General features: G+C 44.2%; 2 protein-coding genes across 2 annotated transcripts in view; both read left to right on the forward strand.

Moving 5' to 3' along the window:
- Positions 1-21,806, forward strand: part of LOC128420553 (CD209 antigen-like) — a 128,316-nt gene extending 106,510 nt beyond the window's left edge. The window contains exons 9-10 of the mRNA XM_053402154.1: positions 15,715-15,824; positions 21,436-21,806. Coding sequence (XP_053258129.1) covers positions 15,715-15,824; positions 21,436-21,586 — 261 coding nt within the window. The 3' untranslated portion in view covers positions 21,587-21,806. The remainder of the gene's footprint in view (positions 1-15,714; positions 15,825-21,435) is intronic.
- The window catches only part of LOC128420556 (CD209 antigen-like protein A), a 188,593-nt gene that overhangs the window by 57,839 nt on the left and 108,020 nt on the right, over positions 1-22,734 (forward strand). The gene's annotated exons all lie outside the window — the stretch shown is intronic.

Raw genomic sequence — 22,734 nt, forward strand, 5'->3', positions numbered from 1 at the left:
TCTATTATAATGACCAGAATGTAATGGATATTTAAAAGGTTTTGAAATGCAGAAATAAAACAAATAATCAGTCCATCAATTCTGTCAAGATCTGGCAGACTTCCGGCTTAGAAGAGAAGAGTTTGGATTTGATAACCCACTTTATCACTACCCAAAGGAGTCTCAAAGCGGCTAACATTCTCCTTTCCCTTCCTTCCCACAACAAACACTCTGTGAGGTGAGTGGGGCTGAGAGACTTCAGAGAAGTGTGACTAACCCAAGGTCACCCAGCAGTTGCATGTGGAGGAGCAGAGACACGAACTTGATTAACCAGATTAGGAGTCTACCGCTCTTAACCACTACACCACACTGGCTTAGGTAATCAGCATGTAGTGGTTGTAATTACAAGAAGATTTATTGCATACAGTTATTAACCTCGGAGCCACGCACACTAGCGGCTGCTCCTCAGAGAGTTGACCTTCATCTAGGCCGCTCTCAATGTGCTGATAAGATACATTCTCTCTCCTGAGAAGGGGCGTTTTAGCCCAATGCTTTTGGATGGCTGTGGAAAATGCAAGTCTTTCTCCGCCTCTTTTGACTGACTGCCCCCCCCCCACGGACTGCTCATCTTGACTGTGGGAAGTCCTGTCCATGACAAATTCTAGGACACGGGGGCCATTTTATCTAAATTATATAATTAGGTATTTGAACGAAAGGAATTAATAATTGCATTATAAATTGGTATTGTTAGAATGAGGCTATTATTGGATTGTAATTGCAAAGTAATAAAAATTATTATTAAAAGAAAAGAAATATCCCTGAACATATGAGAAAATAAAAACTGGGATACAGCAAAGCTTGAGTGTCTCACCAAACACAGTAGGTCAATTAGAGGCATTAGAAAAAGACACACCTTCCAAAAATGGATTAAAACAAAGGCCATTAGATGTACTTCTAGATAAGTTTTTAAAGGTTCAAAAATAAAACAGTAATAACTTTTGGAAAAAAATAAGTAGTATAACATATCTGAAATAAACATTTTCCTGGGTTTATGCTTTATGTGGCATGCTGATTGGATATGATGAGCAGCCAATCAGGAAATGGTATAGCCTAAAGGGGAGGAGTTCTGGAATGCCTGACATCACAAGGGAGGTGGTTCTTAGCCAGTGGGAGGATGAAACAACCTTAAGAAGAAATTAAAGGAGAGAAAAGATTGTTCCATGACAACACCAAGGTATCCAAACAGAAATAAGTCTGATGGGTGGAATACTTTCCTTACAAGCTATGATATTTGCAGGGTTTCATTCCAGGGCCAAAAGGTCACTAAGAAGCAGGTTTATAAAACTTCAGATATTATTTCTCTTTTAAATACTAGAATCCAGGGTCATCCAATGAAACTGAGTGGTGGTATATTCTAGGGCTGCGTACAGGTGCCCTGCTCTGACTCATGGTCCCAGGTTGTAAATCCAGATCCAGATTATGATCCAGATCATGATCCAAAAAATACAATTCTTGAAAAAACTCATTTACTAGCATATCAAGGGGCTGCTAGATCAGATGGCTTTGAAACGGGATTAGACAACAGTGCTCTTCTTTCTTGAAGCCATAGCATCAGATGTCAGGCTGCGTCTTGGCAAAAAACACACAAAATGGCACACCTGGAGAGCCTGGATAACAGTTTCCCTCTGCTTCATTTCCAGGACCAACACATGATCTCCAAAGTCTTGTTAGATTCAAGTGGATTTATATGCGTCCAACAGAGACCGGATCTAGTACTCCATTTTTTCTGATGACCAGGAGGTAGTTGTATAATTAAATGAATATATCTTCCATTAAGGGTGGGGAAGATGTGGCCCTGTGATGGAGGGAGTTGACACCCAGGAACATCTGAAGACCTCATAGGTCCCACACTATCTATTAAATGGTGAACATCTTACTGGAGTCCTGAAAACTAGATGTCCAGGAGTTAAGGGAGAGGAATAGGATGTAAAATGAGAATGTACTATATTACTTAAACAATTTTTAAAAATGCCTTCGGAATCCATATGGAACACCTCTTTTGGTTTATTGATCCAGAAAAAGAAAATGGAAGACATTTCAATTATATTGGACTCAACAACATCTTTATGTTGGATTGTCTAATATGTTGGAAAGATGTCAAATCCTGCATGGCCCTAGTCTCTTGTGACAGAGCTTTCCAACAAGTCGGGGCCAGTACTGCAGCCCCGCGTAGAGCGAGTTACAATAATCAAGCCTGGAGGTGACCGTTGCATGGATCACTGTGGCCAGATCAGGACAAGAAAGGTAAAGGACCAACTGCTTAATACGGCGGAGATGGAAAAATGCCACCTTTGCTGTGGCTGCAACCTGCACCTCCATGGAATGGGAGGAATTGAAGGTTATACCCAAGCTCTTGACAGAAGGAGCTAGCACTTACTGAGCCCCCGCAAAAGATGGGAGTTGGCTCCCCAACCCCATGTCGTCCCAACCCAGCCAGAGGACCTCTGTCTTCAAAGGAATTAACTTCACCTGGCTCCCACGCTGCCATCCAGCCACAGCTTCCAAGCATCTGGTCAGTGTGTCTGGGGCTGAGTTAGGGAGGCCGTCTATCAAAAGATAAAGCTGGGTGTCATCAACATATTGATGACAACCCAGCCCAAAGCTCCGGACAATCTAAGCAAGGAGGCACATAAAGATATTGAAAAGCATTGGGGAAAGGATTGCGCCCTGCGGGACTCCACACACCAAGGAGTGCCACGGCGACAACTCCCTCCCTAGTGCCACCCTCTGTCCCTGACATGAGATAAAGTAACGCAGCCATTGTTGGACTGTGCTCTGAATCCCCATGTCGGCAAGGCGGTGGTCCAAAAGTTCATGATCAACCAAGTTGAAGGCTGCTGGCAGATCTAAGAGAATCAGCAGTCCCGACCCGACTGACCATCGCCGCTCTATACCTAACGTGCTCATAAAGACTCTCCTCCCTGCAAGAGAGGGGAGTGGTTGTGGGCGGGAGCCAAGCACCGCCCCTAGAAGGGGGCGTTAGCCCCCTGCCTCCATCTCACCTGGCTGGCGCCCACACCCCTCGGCAGGCATCCAAAGAGGTGCCTGAGAGGGGGCGTGTTCAGCAGCCTTTTGCTGCGGCCCCAGCCTCTCCCCGGCCTCATTCTTTGTCGTGTTGTTGTCTCATTCTAGCTTGTTGTTTCACAGACAAGACTGAGAGGATGGGGAAGCCAGCGCCCGCAAAGCCAGCAAAGCCTGCAGCGCCTGCAAAGGCTGCAGCTCCAGAAGGAGCAGAACAACCAAGAACTGGTGGTCTGTATACAGCACAGTCATATGGGATGAGGTGTCTCTTAAAGCAGAGGAATGCATGGGAAAGGGAAGTTGATGGGGAGACAGGTAGAAAGTGGAACCAGACATGTTGTGCCAGGGAAGAATGCAGGGAAAAGCCCACGCAGCTATTTGGGTGCCAGAGATCCACTAAGCCCCATAGAAACCCCAGGATTCAGCCCACTCTTTGCTGCTGGCTGTTGTGTTCCTTTACTGTGTGCAGTCCAGAATGGCTCTACCATTAGGCAGAATGAGGCAGTTGACTCAGGTAGCAGGTGCTGGGGAGGGTAGAGATGGGTAGACCACACAAGCTGCACTGCACCTCCTCAGTTAGCCTGCTGCCCCATCAGCAGCATCAAAACAGAGCCCATGGCCAGCCCAGTAAAGCTTCTGTATGTGGAATTATGTGTACAGAGGGAGTATCTTGTCCAGGGCGTTGGGTATAGGAGGTGCAACGGACTTCAGCCATGTAAACATGTTGAGGCCTGGGTCCCAACCCTTGAAATACTGAGGGGCTAACATCCCCAACCATCACTGGGCACCCAATGTGTGTCCCCACCCCTGCCTGGGAGACAAGGAGCCAGGAGGGGGCTGGGACAAGTGAGGGGATCTTCACCTTCTCTCCCCCCAAACTCCCCCCGGCAGTCCAGGAGTCGAGAGGGGCCTGGGAGTAGTGAGAACGATCTTTGCCTTCATTCCTCCCAGCCTCTGCCTGGTATCCTGGCAGCTGGGAAGGGGCTGGGACGAGCGAGGGCAAAAATCGCCTCCTTTGCTCTGCCTCCTCCTCCCTGCCCTATGCCACACTTATACAAATTTCCACATTTACAAAAAGTAAACACCCAAATACATTTATTCTTCAACTTCCTTTTCCCCCTTCCAGGGTTCCTTCTAATTATTATCCTCCTGCTACTGCATATTCTAATTACTCCATATAAGTTATACGATATACGATACACAATATCTTTATTGTCATTGTCCCATGCAGAACAATGAAATTGAAAAACTACATAAAACTACTACAAAACTATCTAAAACTACTACAAAACTACATAAAACTATTACAAAACTACATAAAACTACACAAAAACTACATAAAACATTCAAAAACCTCTAAAAACTCTGAAACCCCATTTTAAAATACACTATACTATAGAGTCCCCTTATGTTACTCCATTTAAGTATAACTTACTCCATATAAATTATTTCTCACTTTCTCCCAACTTAATTATATGCTGCTGAATTTACTTTAATTCTACTAGCATTTTTATTTGCTAGTTATCAGAAAAGTTTCCTCCAGAGCTTCCTGCTGGATACGGATAATGGAGGATGACAGAGACTGCTCGCTCTGAGCAGCCTGATTGCCGTGAGGATCGCAGAATGGGGCTCAGGCAAAGCACCTTCTCAAAAAGAGCCTGAAGGAAAAGTTCAGTTTCTGAAGGGTCCAGTGGTGTCTCTGGATTCTCGCAAAGCTCCATAGGGAGCTGAGAAAGATCCCAGATTGAGCTCAAACACATGGTACAATCGAAGACCCACAGCAAGCTGCTTCTTGTGCCTCTGTTGAAGCAGTGACATCTCCAAACAAAGGAATTCGGACCAATTCGTCAAGGCAAGAAAAAGAATTTAAGGTAGTGTCAATAAAACCATTGGATCCAGATTGGGATGGCAAAGAGGAGATGTCTCCCCCGGACGCGGGTGTTGATCTGCATGGAAAAAATATGCAGGGACTGAATTAAGAATGAGAATGAGAAGAAGTACAGTCTAGTGATTATTTTTAAAAGCATTCCCGGTGAAGAATTTCGATTAACTTGTGATTTCTCTAAAGCTTTGGATGCAGAATTTTGGTGACTTTATAAATATATTCTAGCAAGCGAGTCAAATCACAAAGATCTTTAAATGTTGTGGAGGGGAAGAGAGGAAAGTGGGACTTTGTGTTTTCCTTTCTTTTTCCTTTTTTTCCTTTAAAAAATACATATTTTGTATATATTTTTATTTCCTTTGCCTCCTTTTGATAACCCAAAGGAGATGTACATTGTGAGACTGAATTTCAACTGAATTACTTTGTGGATTGCTGAGTGCTGATTTTTTGGTAATATATAAGCTAAGGATTAATTTTATTCACTCTGTGCATTTTTACAATTTTTTATTGGGATCTGAGAGGGTTAGGTACTAACTGGTGACACAGGGAGGAAATATAGTGATATAGTGACACAGTGAGGCCCCAAAAATATATTTTTTATTTTTTATTTTTTATCTTTTTTATTTCCTTTTAAAGTATTTCCCTATAATAAAGGAAAGATCACCATCTAGTGACATTATGATATGGCTATGGCTAAAGTTGCAAGAAACCACCTTCCAGGCCCATCACAACACCAAGTCAGAGAAAAGGTTCAATTGTAGAAGGAGACACAAAGACTGATTTGACATTAGAATTTCATTAGAAATGAGAAAAGAGATGGGGGAGGGTATACAGAGACTGGGACAGAAGGCTGATTTTAATGCGCAGGTAGTCCAAAACTTATCAATAGATATTGCAGAACTGTCACACAACTGTCTACTTCAGAAGTAGAGAAAACAGTACAAATTTAAAGCTGAAAATATCCAGTTTGGAGGAGTCACCTAAGAAAGTACAAGGGGAGGTAAGAGAAACAAAGAGGAGCAAGAAAGAATGAGGGAGGACACTGAAGCAATAAAATTGCTTTATGAACAGACTCTGGATGAGATCACAGTTTTGCAAGTACATCTAAAAGATCTGATTCTTAGTTTGAGATTTGAGTGGAAGTAAGTGAAAAAATAATGAAAGAACTTGCGAATTTGATTGAAATGGATGGAGAAACTGTTAGAATGGCAGTGGATAAATCTTTTCATTTAAAATCAAGATATGCCAAAGCAAAAAATCTGTTGGGTGATTGGTTTTTTAAAAATTCAAAGAGATGTAAAGACAGAATATTACAGAAGAACTATCAGAAAAATCTCAGGATGATGACCAGAGAATAATAATTTTGAAAGAAATCCTGATGGGACTGCTTCGGAAAGGAGCAAATTACAAATATCTGACAGACGCACCGTGATAAAACAAAATCGCTTTTCATTGGGAATACCCTGAGGGAGTCTCCTTTACATTTAAAGGGAGAAAGCAGAGATGTAGAGATTCCACAGAAGCAGATAAATTCTGGAGAAAGAATTAGCAGGAGAAAGAGCATTTGGTTTGGAGCCACAACATGAAGAAGAATCAACAGAGGGGGAAAAGAGATAAATGAATAAAGGACAAAATGGCATTGATAATCTTAATGTGGAATGTAAATGGACTCAATAATAAAACAACAAGGATTGGGACTGAACATGTGGAAAAAATAAATTTGGACGTGATTTGCTTTCAGGAAATGCATATTGCGATGAAACATTCTGATCAATAAAAGGTTATTGAAAGGACTTTGTAGCCTCTGACTGTACAAAGAAAAGAGGCATAGTAATGTATACAAAAACCAGAATTAGATCCAAAACAATTATTTAAAGATGAGTAAGGAAGAATACTGATAATATAATTAACATCACAAGGAGAGAGAGAAAAAGAATATTAATAGATGTATATGAACGGAATGACAAAAAATCTGACTTTTAAAAGAGACGAGGAAATCTTATTTGAATATATGAATGAAAAGATAATTTTGATAGAAATATGTATGGTGTAGCTTCCCTGGAATGGGACACGACTAGAAGAAGCGATACAAAAGAAGGGAAGCTACCTAAGGCCTTTTTCAGATGGCAGAAAACCTAAGTCTAATTGATATGTGGAGAGAGAAACACCCACTGGACAGAGAATTTACATTTTGCTTGTCTGAGAATAATTCAGCGAGTTGAACAAACTCTGTCTGGACGTCTAGAGATTTGTACACTAAGGTAAAGAATGTAGAAATTTTACCCAGGACATTATCTATCAGATCACAACTCTATCATTATGGAATTAAGAACAGAGCAAAATTGCTGATTCAGACTAAATGAGAATTTATTAATCAAGAGATATTAGAAAAGGGGGGAAATATTAAGAGATTGTTCTGAAATCAATCTGAATCAGGAGACAATTTGAAAGTGGTATGGGATGCAAGTAGAGGAGTCTAAAGAAGTGATTTAATAGCTGCCTCTTTCAGTGGGTCTGAGAAGGCTCCCTCACAGAGAGAAGCATTCACCACCCCACGGAGCCCATTGCCCAGCCCTTCCCGGCTCACTTTTATGAGCCAGGATGGGCAAGGATCAAGGAGACAGGTGGTTGGTTTCACTCGTCCAAGCAGCCTGTCCACATCCTCGGAGGTAACAGATTGGATGAGCAAGTAAAAAGGATGAGCAAGTAAAATCCTCAGTGATACACTGGACAACTGATATCAGTCATATAATAATAATAATAATAATAATAATAATAATAATAATAATAATAATAATTTTATTTATACGCCGCCCTCCCCAGCCAAGGCCGGGCTCAGAGCAGCTTACAAGCAATAATAAAAACAAGTTGAATGATTACAACTTAAAAACAAAATTAAAATACAACATTAAAATATTGAAACATTAAAATATTAAAATGTAGCCTCATCGCAGGAGGAGAAGGGAAAGAAAAAAGAAAGAGAGGGAGGGAATCAAATTGGCTCCAAGCCAAAGGCCAGGCATAACAACTCTGTCTTACAGGCCCTGCGGAAAGAAATCAGATCCTGCAGGGCCCTGGTCTCATGAGGCAGAGCGTTCCACCAGGCCGGAGCCAGAGTTGAAAAGGCCCTGGCTCTGGTTGAAGCCAATCTAACTTCCTTAGGGCCAGGGACCACTAGGGTGTTGCCATTTATGGACCTTGAGGCTCTCCATGGGGCATACCGGGAGAGGCTTTAAAGGTCAAAACCAGCACCTTGAACCTGACCCTGTACTCCACCGGGAGCCAGTGCAGCTTAAAAAGCGCTGGGTGAATATGCTCCCATGGCAGAGACCCCGTGAGGAGCCTCGCTGCAGCATTCTGCACCTGCTGGAGTTTCTGGGACAGCTTCAAGGGCAGCCCCGCGTAGAGCGAATTACAGTAGTCAAGCCTGGAGATGACCGTCGCATGGATCACTGTGGCCAGGTCGGGGCGGGAAAGGTATGGGACCAACTGCTTCATGCGGCGAAGGTGGAAAAATGTCCCCTTGGCTGTTGCTGTAACTTGCTCCTCCATGGAAAGGGAGGCGTCAAGGATTACACCGAAACTCTTAACGGAAGGCAATATAGACATGGAAGCATGGGAATGATTGTGGAGTATGGATATAAAATTCACAGCATGCTATGGTTTAGTAGATAATTATATGAAAATGATATCTTGTTGGTATCTAACAGCGAGTAAACTGGCAAAAATGTATAAATCTAAATCAAACAAGTGTTGGCAATGTAACGAGAAAGAAGGTTCTTATTATCATATGTGGTGGTCTTGTAGTAAGGTTAAAAGTTACTGGGAAATGATCTACAATTAATTGAAAAGGATGTTCAAAATAACTTTTGTTAAAAAAACACAGAAGAGCTTTCCTTCCTTCCTTCCTTCCTTCCTTCCTTCCTTCCTTCCTTTCTTTTTCTTTCTTTCTTTCTTTCTTTCTTTCTAAATATACTTTTATTAAAGATTTCTTACATTTTCTACAGATCAGTTTCATTTGCTGAGACATTAGTGTTGCATTAGGAAGAAAAGGGGGTAAAAGGGGAAGGGGGGAATGGTGACTCAGGTGGGGTAGGGTGCCAATGTTTCACCTCAGATCGTATAAATCTTTCGCCTTTTGAAGCTTTTCTTTTGGGAATGATAGGGACAGAACTACCCAAATTGTATAGAAATACATTCATTAGAAATACATTAAGTAATTAAAGGCAACCTGCAACATTGTGCAATGTGATAATGAGACATTACGATACTAACAATATGGAGAAATGGCAAAAGTTACGGGAAGAATAAGAAATCGAGATAAGAAACGTTTTATAATGGAAATGGTTTATTGAATATTTACAGATAAGTTGAAAACAGATAAAAACATTAGGTGGATTATGGTAATAATGTGCAGTTTCATAAGAATATATACAGGTATTTAAAGTAGATAATTAAATGAGCAAGTTAAATAAATTGGGATATGCAGAAGATATTAAAAAAATAAATTTAAGGAACCACAGAAAGAGGAGAAAGGAAGTCAAACTTTGAAATGTTAAAATGATTGTAAAACTAATGAAATCTATAAACTTGAAAAGTATAGATTAAAACTTTTTAAAAAAGAAAAAAGATGGAAAAGTTTCGTCACGCAGCAAGGCATTTCGCCTTGCTTTCTCCATCCCCTTAGCTTCCCAAGGACCCACCTCCTGAACCACTGAATGTCTCTGACTAATGGCTACCACAGTGTATGAAAATCCTTTTTTCTGGGGTGGCAATGATATGTTGGCTACTGATGGCTAAAGCAGAATTGTCTTTCTTCAAGCATCTGGTTTTCAGAAGTTTGTAACCTTCATGAAATCTCCCACGGGTGAATACATTGTCGTATTTCTGATTATCCTCTTTACTGCGTTGACACTGCTGCTTTTCTTGCTATGTAAGTACATAATTGGCGTACTTTGCTACTACTGTCCTGGGCTTTGCTTGAATGCCAATAGCATTTCCAAAAAGAGATGGTAGGATCCAGTTTCCATTTACTCCATTTACCCGCTCTCTTTGATATCAGGGAGGAAGTTACAGCTGTCACCCATTGAAAGCAATGGCACTGTTTTGTTCTCCCTGAATAAGTGAGTTCCAGCACTTGGAACAGAAGCACAGGCTAACACAAGTCCCTGGGACACCCTGGGCAATTCCCTTTCCCAGTTGCCATTCTCTGCTCCTTTCCCAACTAAACCTCATTTGCTTTGGAAGAGCCCCCATTCCTGATCCTCGCCAGCCTGCCCTCTGCTAGGGCTCCAGTCCCTTGAAGGAAAGTGCTTGGAGAAAACAGGCTGCAGAGGATAAGGCCATGGCCAAAGTGGGTGGGTCCAGAGCCTACCTAAATATTGAGATATATGCAGGGCTTTTTTCAGCTGGAATTCATCAGGACTCTGTTCTGGCCCCTCTCAGGTGGGTGTTGTTGCCATTTTAAGAGAAGAAGGGAGGCATTCATGCTGAGTTCCAGCACCTCTTTTTGTAGAAAAATAGCACTGGATAGATGAGCCCTTGACCTGTTTGCACACCTAATTCATTTTCAAAGGGCACTCAAAAGTAAGCAAATCTCGAGTGGAGGGAATCAAATGATCCAAGAATTTGCAAATTTAAAGCATGTGGCAGAGCATGAGGCAGCCTGGCAAATGCAAGACTGTAGGACAAAGAGGAAAGGTCTATCTAGACAACCAAAAAGCTAAAGCTCTCAAAGGAAGGCCAAACCATCTGATGACAGAAGTAACAGGCCAAATTGAAACAGCGGCTGCCCTGCTGGTCTGAAGTCCTACCAAGAGCTGAGAGCAGGAAATATTAATAGAAGCCATATTCATGGTTTTGTTGATTTGATTTCTTATCTGCGTTACAAGTCATCAATTTAAATTCAATATTAAAAGCAGTTTGAAACCAAGTATCCCCTCCCCCAGGTAGTCAGACATTTTAATCATTTCTTCTCTACCTACTTCATCCTTAGATCACAAGGAAATAAAAAAAAGAGATGAGTTTCAAACGGCAATGGATATGATTCGGACCTTTGTTGTTGGGCTTGATACAATCCATGAAGACAAGGATGGTAAGCATTTTTTTATCACTGTTTCATTGCTCAGCAGGAAGAAAAGCAGATGGTTGTGATTCTCACATCCCCCCACTAGAAATGCTGTCCTTCCCCATCAAACTGTAATTCACAATGTTTGTGCTGCTGCAAGATTTTAGCACTAGCACAAGGGAACTTTGCCCCCCCTTCTCCCTGCATGCCATCACCAAAGCTGCTCTGCAGGGTGAGGAACAGATTGGAGGAAAAGGGGCTGAAGATTGCATTGCACAAGGAGAAATTCCTGCACTGACATAATGTCCTCCTTAGAGTTATGTGGAATGCAACACAATATTCATCAGAAAAAGAGTTTTGGCGCCTCTATTTTCTTAGATCTCACAAAGCATAACAGAAAACTGCAAAGTATTCTTTGTATATACGGCTTTACTGTGGAACTCGAGGTGGGAATTGTTTTGTGACCCAGTGATTCCCAGCAGAAAAGGAGGACATAGGAGAGGAACATTAGAGATACTTCATGAGGCAGTTTTAATATGAGAATAGGATAGTGGATTGCATGGGTCTTTGGTCTGATCCAGCTGCAGGATTCTTCTGAGGCTTTTCATTGGTGATCTCAGCCACAGAGAATCAAGTCTGTCCTCATATTCATAAGAACCCGATCCTGCAGCTCTGCTTCTTGTTTCAGGCTAGAGTGCTTGAGAATGTTTGAAAATGGTTTCTTAATATTTGCAGATTGTTATTTCAGATACTCTTTTGCCTTGAACTATTTCAAATCTTTTAGACTTCGGAATACTTGCTGTAGCACAAAACAAATCAGAGGAAATGCGGTATCTTGCCAACAAAAATGATGAACTGCAAAAAGTAATTGGTAAGCTACCCTGTGATGCTGAAGAATTGTAGTACAGTGGGAACCTGCCCTGATTCTGCCCCAGCTAAAAGCCCCTCCTCTAGCTGAATACTCTTAGAGCCAGAGCAGAGTGCTGCCCTCCTTTGCACCTGGCCACCCTAGGGAAACATCAGAGACACTCAGTTCAGCTCTCCTGAACTTTTGAATTGACTTAGCCTCTATGGTTAGGAAAGAAAAGACTTTGCCATTCTTTGCTATAACAGAGACAATCAAAACAGGTCAGCTGAAAGACCTGTCCTTTATTATTTTCACTCATGAGAGCCCCACCTCTGCAGAGACAATCAAAAGAGGTCAACTGAAAGAGAGAGATTCATGAGCAGCACTTCCGCCAAATTGGTCAGAGAGACTGCTGGGCAGTGGGGTGGTTGGTGCAACAGTAAAATCTCTCTCCTGTTTCACAAGCCCATCATCAGAAAGTGTAAAGTGATTATAAAATTGTCTATAAAGCTTTAGATGCGAGAGCAAAGAATGGGAATGAATGCATATCACATCACTTGTACATAAAAAGCAAGCTAAAGGTGTTCAGCACCAAAACACACATTTTGTGAGAGTCGTATAATGCCATTTCCCCTCTTTCTCTTTGACCTTTGGAAATATGATTGCTTTTAAAGACATTGTTCCAAAACCAGGTCTAAATCCTGATTGACATGGATCTAGAAAAGTAGTTTTCTCCAAGAGCATCTGGATCTGGTCCACAACCACCCTCTCAAGAACCTTGCCCAGGAAGGGGAGATTAGCAACCGGCAGGCAGTTACTTAGATTTTCTCAGCACAGGGATTATTTCTTCAGGCCTGCCTTCAAGCAGGCTGGGACCAGCCCCTCTTGTAAAGAGGCATTAATCACCTTTCTAGTCCAGCCAGCTGTCCCCTCCCTGCTAGTTTGTATCAGCCACAAGGGGCAGGGTCCAGTGTACAAGTGGTTGTCCTGACCGATCCAAGGACCTTGTCCACATTCTTGAACCTTGTTGGATAACTGCCCGGGTCCGGCACGTTTCCCTGCGCCAGAAATCCCGGCCGGCAGCAGAGCAGCAGCGTGTGCTTGATGTGTGAGTGAAGAGAGAGTCCAAACGCTGTTTGTGCCTAATCTAAACAGCTTCATTTACATAGACAGATAAAACAAACAATCCCGTCAGAGACCGGAGCCATAGCTTCTCCGGTGAGAAGTGAAAGTAACTTCACAGGCAAAGAACTCAGCTCCTGGATGCAGGAAGCTCCTCCCCAGATGCAGGATACATAGAGGTTAACACTATAACCACCAAACCTTACCGACTGAAACATGCCCAACACAATGGAAACAGACTCTGCTCTGGACATTCTTTGAGATTTGTCTGCTGTAATAGCAGGGTGGGTCAAGATGCCAGGGGATGCAAGCAATTTTATCCACAAATGCTTTGCAAGCAAGTCACAGAAAGCTGCTTTCAGTTGTATCATCTCCTTTGGGCCAGACTGTAGCAGGCCCCACACTACCTGGGAAGGAAAGCTCTGCTGGATAGCACAATGGAGGAAGCAAAGCAAGGCTTCTTTGTATCCTTCACTGCCACTTGGAAGGTTCGAGGATGAACCCTCACCCGTAGTTGAATGCATTCAACCAGATTTTTCCTCCACTTGCGTTCAAGCCATCTCCCAACTTCTTTTTTCGCCCTCTCCTCTGCAGTATACTAGGGGGCAAAACAGGCTGTATGAAGTGGGAGAGGGTACTCAGGGCCAATTGTGTCCATGGCCCAAGCCAAGGGTCTTCTGGGTAGCTGTGCCCACCTTGTGGCACTCCCTCCCCCCAGATGTCAAGGGGAAAAAACTACTATCTGACTCTCAGAAGACATCTGAAGGCAGCCCTGTTCAGGGATGTTTTAAATAGCTGATTGTGTTTTAATTTTTTGGAAGTAGCCCAGAGTGGTTGGGGGGGGGACCCAGTCAGATGGGCAGCATATACTTTGTTGTTGTTGTTGTTGTTGTTGTTGTTGTTATTTGGTTGTTCCAGAGATCAGCCAAAACTCAGCAGTAGCACCTGTCAGATCAGCTGGAAAATCCCCCAGAGCCATTTGGAAGCCCACTGGATTTGGAAGCCCACTAGATCCATCCTGTCAGCTCCAGCAGGGTGAATGCTTGGCAGCAAACTGGGTGGTAAACCAGCAGAATCCCTCATCTGTCCCAGTTGCCCAATGCCAGGAACCTACAGTCTAGATTCCCCTCCCCCCTCCACAACTCAACAGAGGGCCTGGAAAGAGAAAGAGAATTTTGATAAACCACAACTACTCCCCCTTCCCAACCTTCAAGTCTGCCCTGATGCTGCCCTGAGTATCCAGGTGGAAACAAGTAGGTGAGGTTCTTGACTGCACTCCCTGTTCCAGCTATGCCCACCCAGGTATTTACTGCACCATCAACATGGGTTGAAGAGTGAATGTTTTTCTTGTTTTAAGATTTCTGAGCTTCCTAGATGAATATATGTTATCATGCGGCGACAGAAATGAACTTAACAAAAATAATTGAAATCTGCACAGGCATACAAGGTGGTTCCCCTTAAATTCCCCATCTTGTTTTCTTTTTCTGATCTTCCTGCATATCTGGCTTGACTCGAAGAGCACCTTGTTGAAAACTTTAATGAGGGTTGGTTTATATATCAAAGGACAATGTATTTGCTTTCTCGTGACCAAGACTCATGGGCAGATTCCAAAAAAAAATGTGAGAGGGAAGGCGCCCAGCTCCTTTCTATGGAAACATATCAAGAACAGGTGAGCATCAAAGCTATGTATAGGAAAGGCAGGGGATCTTCTTGAGCCAAAGGGCTCCTATCATCACTATCCATTTAGGAAGGTTACATCTACCTGTACGCAGCCAAGACAGCAACTCCATCAGTCAAGCCAAGGGGTGGGAGGGGCAGGGAGAGCTGCTACCATCTGGGCCTCAATAAGCTTTCTTGGAGCTGCTGAGCTCTAATAGAATGAAGCTGGCAGTCAAGGAGGAGGAGGAGGAGGAGGAAGAGGAGGAGGAGGAGGAGATACTTCAGAGGCATCTACCGGGTATCTCTTGGATTCTCTGTAAATTCTTCCTCTGCTCTTTGAGATGTATTGAGTGCTTAGAAACAAACGTTTCCCTCACCACGCTAACCTTCTGGCAGGAGAGTATCATGGAGATGACTCTAGAGGAGCTTGCAAGGTATATCCTTTTCCCAGCCCTTTAGCTCTGGCACAGGGGCTACTGGGGTGCTGCAGGGCATAGACATGTGTGAGATCCCATCATCATGCCATCAAGCATACCACAACCGGACTGATTCCAGTGTCTCTGGTACCAACCATCAAACATGGATGCAGAAATTGGAGTATTTCACACACAGGTCACTGTCCTGCTAGGTGGTTCCAAGACCAACTGTTCTCTGGCACAGTCATTTACAGTATCTGGAAATTATAACTGTGTCATGACTGGAAGACATATGTAGCCAGACTCGGTGAGGGCAGGTGAAGTTCCCCTTCACTACAATATTTCCTCTTAGGGGTGCTTCCTTGATTCCATCACCATCATCTTCATCATTCATCCTCATCACCATCAGCATCATAATTTTGATCAGGGGGACAATACCACATCCAGTATATGAAATTATTATTGGTGATGGGAATACAATGTATAGTTTTGATCACTTTCCCCCCAAAATTTGGATTGGGTCTTCAAATGTGATACCTTCTTCTTTTAAAATGTGCTTGTTTTATGCCTGTTGAATTTCTGTAAGGGGCTATAGTCTCCCAGAGAAAGGGACACTGTTTTAAAAGATTTTATTTGTTCTTTCTCAACACCCCTACCCTAGAATTTTATCAACGCGGAAGTACAAAAGCGTAACAAGTTTTTTTGGTTTGGAGTCTTTAAAGACAAGGAGAAGAAATGGAGATGGCTGTCAGGAATAGAGACTATAATCACGTAAGTTTCTGCAGAAACATATGTTAATGGCCTGCATTCCAAAAAGTTGCAGATTCTGTTTACATAATTCATTCTTTCCCTTTCCAAATATATTTTGCTATGCAATTTTCTCTACTACCAAAAATCTACATATGTACTTCTCCACATCATTGCCCAGATGAGTGGCTGCTGCTTCTCACTAGGTTAGAGAGGCAGGAAGGCTACTCTTCCTGCTTCTCTAACCTAGTGAATGTGGTGTTTCGGAAGAGGCTGAAGACATTCTTTTAAATGGTTTGTGCTGATTAGCTCAGCTTCAAAAGGACTTGCAGGAACCTAAAGCTGAGCAACACTGCCAGCTGGCAGTTTAAGACACTTCATGGTTCCCTTTAAGTACAGTGGTGCCCCGCAAGACGAATGCCTCACAAGACGAAAAACCCGCTAGACGAAAGGGTTTTTTGTTTTTTGAGGTGCTTCGCAAGACGAATTTCCCTATGGGCTTGCTTCGCAAGACGAAACGTCTTGCGAGTTCTTGCGGGTTTGTTTCCTTTTTCTTAAAGCCGCTAAGTCATTAATAGCCGCTAAGCCGTTAATAGCTGCTAAGCCGCTAATAGCCGTGCTTCGCAAGACGAAAAAATCACAAGACGAAGAGACTTGCGGAACGGATTAATTTCGTCTTGCGAGGCACCACTGTATCTAACAACTCTTTTCAGCTTGTGTGGATGGATGTACAAGGTCAGAGTAAGATCTCACTCACCCACAGCTTGGTAGTAGAACAGAGAACTGGTCTGGCATTTATTACCAAGGCTGCATTAACAGGGGGCTGCTTTCAATTTTGCAAGGTCTCCTGGAACAAAATCCAATGACATTCATCTTCATTGATGCACCCAATACCAACTTTACAAACAGGCAGTGGGGTTGTATAATACTAGCTGGGAAATTAAACCCTGTATGCCAGCGATTCCCAGTTAGCTAAGTACTGCAGACCCCTTCATTTTCAAAAGCCACGCCATGGGCCACCATACCTTTGAACATTTTGATATCTCTGTGTTTTAGTTTTAGTTATGTGAATGACACCATGAAACCCCTGGGTGGGTGGTCCGTGGACCACCAATTGGGAGCCACTACTGTATGTGATCTTAGACTTGATCACCCAAACATCTCATAGGAGTAAAAAACACCTACTATTACTAGTAATATAAATTTAATAGATTTACAGAGAGCTAAAAATGAGGAAGTTATCACAGAATGAGTTTATCACAAAATTTTAGTGCTGTGTAGTGGGACTTGATTCAGGATACAATGGACACTGGAGAATGCAAGTGACAATAAGAGTGAGGCTTGGGTGATACCTTTGTCAACTATGGATGATTGATTAAACTTAGAATCAGCATGTAAGATTTAGATAAGATATATATGTGGGAGATATCATATCATTTCAGACAACTGTATAATGGCTTTGTGGCTATAGATTATATTTTGTATTTCATTTGTAGACATAGCTATTTTTGTTTCTGTATAGTGTCATTGCTCTCTTCATTCATGGGGTGGGTGATGGATGTGAGATGAGGTGGATGAAGGCGGATGCAAATCTAACATGGTTTTAATATGCTCAGAACAATCACTACTGTGCTAACTCTGCTACTTGAGAGTAAGGATCTGTCAACACTCACAACGGTCCAGAGCAATCTGAGGATGTGGGTGCATATGGAAAGGAGAGAGGGCCAGTTCTGTTGCAGAAATGGAAACCCTGGCAATAGCAGAAGTATTGCATTGGATACTGCCCAAACTAAATTGACTGACAGTTCTTGTGTGTACCACTGAGCATTCCAAAGTGACACCCTCACTTTTTTATAGTTTCCTATGAGAAATCACTTCATGTTTAAAAGAAAAGAGACAGTCTTGACCCACAGTTGTTGTTGTTGTTTTCCTTACATGGTTAGAATTCTAAAATCTGGGGAGAAAAATCTATCCCAATTGTGGCATTCCCGGGGGGTCCGGCACGCTTCCTCTGGGCGGCTCTGAATTTCCCCCAGGGACCTCCGACTCCAGCAGCACGTAAATACAGCGGAACAGAAGCAGGGTCGCCGTGTGTGCGCAATAACTCAGGCTGAACGCAGGCTGTCTCCTTATCTTACTTTTAAGTCTTTTATTCCCTTAGCAAAAACACAACAGTTATAAATCTCCAGGTGACAATGCACTCATGTTCGCTGCTCTCTCGCAACGGAGCAAAACACACACAGTGACTGAGACACAGAAAACACTCCCCTCAGTATTCTAAACCACGCCTCAGAATGTGAGACGTCACTCAGAACTTCTTAACCCTGTGAGTTCTGAGCCTCTCTCCACACCCCCTCTCGAATCACGTTCTGAGAGGAGTTGTGAACACACATTTGTAGGCCTCTGAGTGTTCAACACTTTCCCCATTGCCTTCCGCCCCTTCCTGGCATCATTGTTAGGCACCTGTTGAACCTCACAAATCTCAGGTTCGCACTGTGCGAAACCAACCCACGCATTTGTGACCTGAAACCTCTCAGGTGGAATTCCCTTTGTAGCCCGAGATGACCGCCTGGGCACAAACTGGGGTGCTCCTTCTGACCCACTGGGGCCAGCAAGTGCGTCTTCCTCATCAGAAGAGTCCCCCTCTGACTTGACACGTCTGTGAGCTTTCTCCATTATGCGGACAGGAGATGAGGGCTCACTCTTGGACACTCTTTTAACAACCTGTGGAGACGCCCTACTCTGTTCAGGGACCTGGTCTCCACCAGCAGGTTCAGGCTCTGGCTCTTCCTCCTCCTCAGAGTCAGACAGACAATCTGAGTGAACGTCAGGGCTCACTTTGCGCCTTGCCCAACCATCCTGCTCATAGAACTCAGCCTGTTTACTGACCAGAAGCTTGGTCTGATCACCTTCTGGATATGCAAACCTCCATCCCTTTGTCGTAGGTTCATACCCACAGAAGATCATTTCCTGGTACCTTGGGCCACCCTCCTGCTGCTGAAACTTTGGGACAGGCACCATGGCTCTGCTACCGAAAGCACGAAAGAAATGCACAAGCGGCCTCTTTCGATGAAGCAAGAAATACGGGGTGTCACCTACCACTGCATTGTAGCACCTGTTCATCGTGAAATTGGCTGTCTTTACCGCCTCCCCCCAAAAACTTTGAGACAAACCAGAGTCATACAGTAGAATCTCTGATGCTTGAACCAGAGCTTTACTCCTAAGCTCTGCCACGCCACTCTCCTGAGGAGAAGTCACCTTGTGACGTATCCCTCTCTGGCGAAAGAAACTCTTTAGAGCAGACCCAGTGACCTCTGAACCTCGGTCACACTTGAACCCCTGCACCTTGGTGGAGAACCTTAGTTCCACCTCAGCAATCCAATCTTTGATCAGTTGTGTTGCCTCATCCTTGGTTCTCAGCGTGTACGCCCATGAGTTCTGCGTAAAATCATCTGTCAGCACCATCAGAACCTTGGCCTTGCCCAGACTTGGCTGTGGCATACCAAAAAGGTCTGCATGTACAAGCTCAAAAGGCTTTGTGGTTACTCTTTCCACCCTGGGATAATTATATCCCTTGTTCCTGGCTTTTCTGCAAGCTCTGCAATTCAAAGGTTGACCACATTCTTTTACCCTGCAACCTTTGGTGCACTCTGATAACATCTGAATGTCTTCACAGGAACCATGTGACATTCTCTTGTGCCACACGCAAGCACACGACACATGAGTGTGATCAGTGGCTTTCCCAGCATTCCCCTCACCCTCCAGAGGTGTTTCCAGAACAAAGAGGTTGTTCTGATTTTTCTCAATACGTGCTAGCTGCCTTCCCCCTCTGGCAATTGTACAAACATTTTTCTCAAAACACACCACAAATCCCTCCTGTAAGAGACAAGGTACAGATAAAAGACAATGTTTTATCCCCGGCGACACGTAGACTTCCAGCTGCGCCTGTAAGAAAGAGACAAACACGTTTGCAACATGAGTCACACGTCTCTGTGAACTGTCAGCAAAGCACAGTGTTTTCCCAGCTGAAACAGCTCTGCAGTTCCTTATCTTGACACCAGGTGTCTCTGTTACCAAATGAGCATTCGAGGCAGAGTCCACAACCCAACGCAGCACTCTCTCCTCACTGGAGTTGTCCTTCTTTGTTGCCTTAGCAACAGACTTCCTGCTGCCCCCGACCTTGCAGGTGGTGTTGTCCAACACTGCCATTGAAGCAGTCAGCTGATAAGCGTTTCCTCCCCTCTCTGGAGCACGCTGCGGTCTCCCACGCCTGCCTCCTCTGCAGGACTGGTTGCCATGGAAACCCGGCTGGTTCCCATGGGAAGCAACCTTGGACACATCCTGCCCTGTCTCCCTTGCTCTCTGTGGGCAGCTGCGACACAGATGGTCAGAAGAATTGCAGACAAAACAACGCCGAGTGGAAAACTTTGCAAACTTGCCTTTGGTCTTCTCTGCCCCCCCAACCTTTCCAGCAGCGCTCCTTGAGGCTTTTCTGCTTTTGGGGACGTGGCTTTTGGCTTCTGCTGTGGTTTCTCTGCAAACCCCCTCCAGCTCCTGCCAAACTGCCTGGGCACTCTCAAGACCCTTGGAATGGCCTGCACCCCCACTCTCAGGTGCAAAGTTCTCAGTGGAACAGATTGCCACTGCATATCTCTTCTCTTCTCTCAGCCGCTCTCCAGCACACAGCTCATGTGTTGAGGCATTGCAATAGCTTCCCAACACAGTCCCAGCCCCCTCTGGGCCTTCTGGGCGTCCCTCAGCCCCTCCTGGGCTTGGTGCTTCCTCAGAGCAGTTCTCAGCCCCCTCTGGCCTGGCTCCCACTGCTTTCTTCAGTGCCTGCCACTCGACCCAGGGCTTCTTCCCGTCCACCTTATCAAAAGGGACTGACGACTTCTGGCTGTCTGCCATCTTCTCCCGGGGCCCAGCCTACTTACGTACAGTAGTAGCACCTCCCGGTCCGGCAGATCCTTCCCAGCGAGCTCCTCTCTGCCTCAAATGTCAGGCACAGCTCTGGCTGGCTCCAGCTTCTCCTCAGCCGACTCTGACTGCAGTCTTCTTTCCCAGCGTCTCGTTAGCTGGCCGCACACACACGAACGTTGCTTATCTCTGCTTCAGGCGTTTGCTGATGACCCCATAACCTGTGGCATTCCCGGGGGGTCCGGCACGCTTCCTCTGGGTGGCTCTGAATTTCCCCCAGGGACCTCCGACTCCAGCAGCACGTAAATACAGCGGAACAGAAGCAGGGTCGCCGTGTGTGCGCAATAACTCAGGCTGAACGCAGGCTGTCTCCTTATCTTACTTTTAAGTCTTTTATTCCCTTAGTAAAAACACAACAGTTATAAATCTCCTGGTGACAATGCACTCATGTTCGCTGCTCTCTCGCAACGGAGCAAAACACACACACTGACTAAGACACAGAAAACACTCCCCTCAGTATTCTAAACCACGCCTCAGAATGTGAGACGTCACTCAGAACTTCTTAATCCTGTGAGTTCTGAGCCTCTCTCCACACCAATTGTGGGTGGATGTTAAGAGAGAAAGAGCTGAACATCTTTTTAATGGTAGAAGGCATGGGGAGCACATGAGGAAGTAGACATCCAATCTTGATTGCTCAGTGCTGCTCTTTTCTTTTCAGGTACTGGAAAAAAGATGAGCCTAAAAACGAAGACAGAAACCACTGTGCTGCAGTAGGCCTTGATTGCGGAATGCATTGCTGGATAGCATTACACTGTGAGCAACGAATAGGGTACATTTGTAAGAAGGTGCCTGATGATACTTGGCTCTAAGAAGACATTTAGAATGAAAGAAACTGGATCGCATGATCACTACACAAAAACAAAAACAAGAGATCACCTCACCTCACTGTTTTAGTGCACAATCGACACTCTGCCATCTAGATTATAGGACTCTTTGGCATCAGCACTCAAAAACACCTTGAAAAGACCTTATTCTGCAAGCTCAAACATAGATGGCTATGAAAATAAAGAATGGAAGGGTCCAGTCATAGTTTGTTTTCTGTTTAATGTATTTATTTGCAATGCATACCAATATTTGTTTCCTTATTCTGTGTGTTTGATGTTCCATTGCCCCTTCTGATCTCCATGGCCGCTACCTTACAAGGCACATAAGAACAACCATGCATGCCAGGCAATGAGAATGGGGGCCACCCAGCGTTTGGTGTCCCCTTCTAGCAGACTAATCACAAATACAATTTTGGCTTTATCACTGGGAAATTCCAGCGCCCTTATTCTCATATAGGGCTAATATTGGGCAACAAACACTGTGAACTGCCCTTGATTTCTTCAGAACTTGGCAGGGGGCTGCTTTCATGGCATTCATGGGTGCAGGGGTGCCAACTTAAATAAAATATTGGAGGTGGAGCAGGTAAGCTCCCCCCTGCATAATTGATCACAAGACAGTGCACACACATCATTTGAATGGCAATGCCCATGAACTTTGGGGAGGAGGCCCCCTAAAATATTTTCTGGGGGCCTCTACCTCTTGAAGTTCGCTCCAATGCACAGTGGCCGTCAACTGAGTTAAGTAACCAACTAGACTCTGCTGTCCTGAATCAGACCTTTACAAGGTGTGAATAATGGCTTGGTCTGTGTTGAGGACAGATTGCCATCTCACCTCTGCTTAAAAACCTCCATTAAAGGAGTCCACAACCTCCCAAGGGAGACTGTTCCACTGCCAAACTGCTCCTAGTGTCAGAAAAATGTTTAGTTGGAATCTTCTTTCTTGTAACATGAAACCGTAGGTTTGTGTCCTTCCCTCTGGAAGTGGTCTCACCTTCCTTGTGACAACCCTGGAGGTTTTTGAAGATGGCTCCTCTTTCCAATGCTAAATATTCCCAATTCCCTCTGTCAGTCCTCATAAGGCAAGATTTCCAGCCCCTTGATCATCTTGGTTGCCCTCCTCTGCACGCATTCCA

Source organism: Podarcis raffonei, chromosome 9, assembly GCF_027172205.1.
Source record: "Podarcis raffonei isolate rPodRaf1 chromosome 9, rPodRaf1.pri, whole genome shotgun sequence".
Lineage (NCBI taxonomy): Eukaryota > Metazoa > Chordata > Lepidosauria > Squamata > Lacertidae > Podarcis > Podarcis raffonei.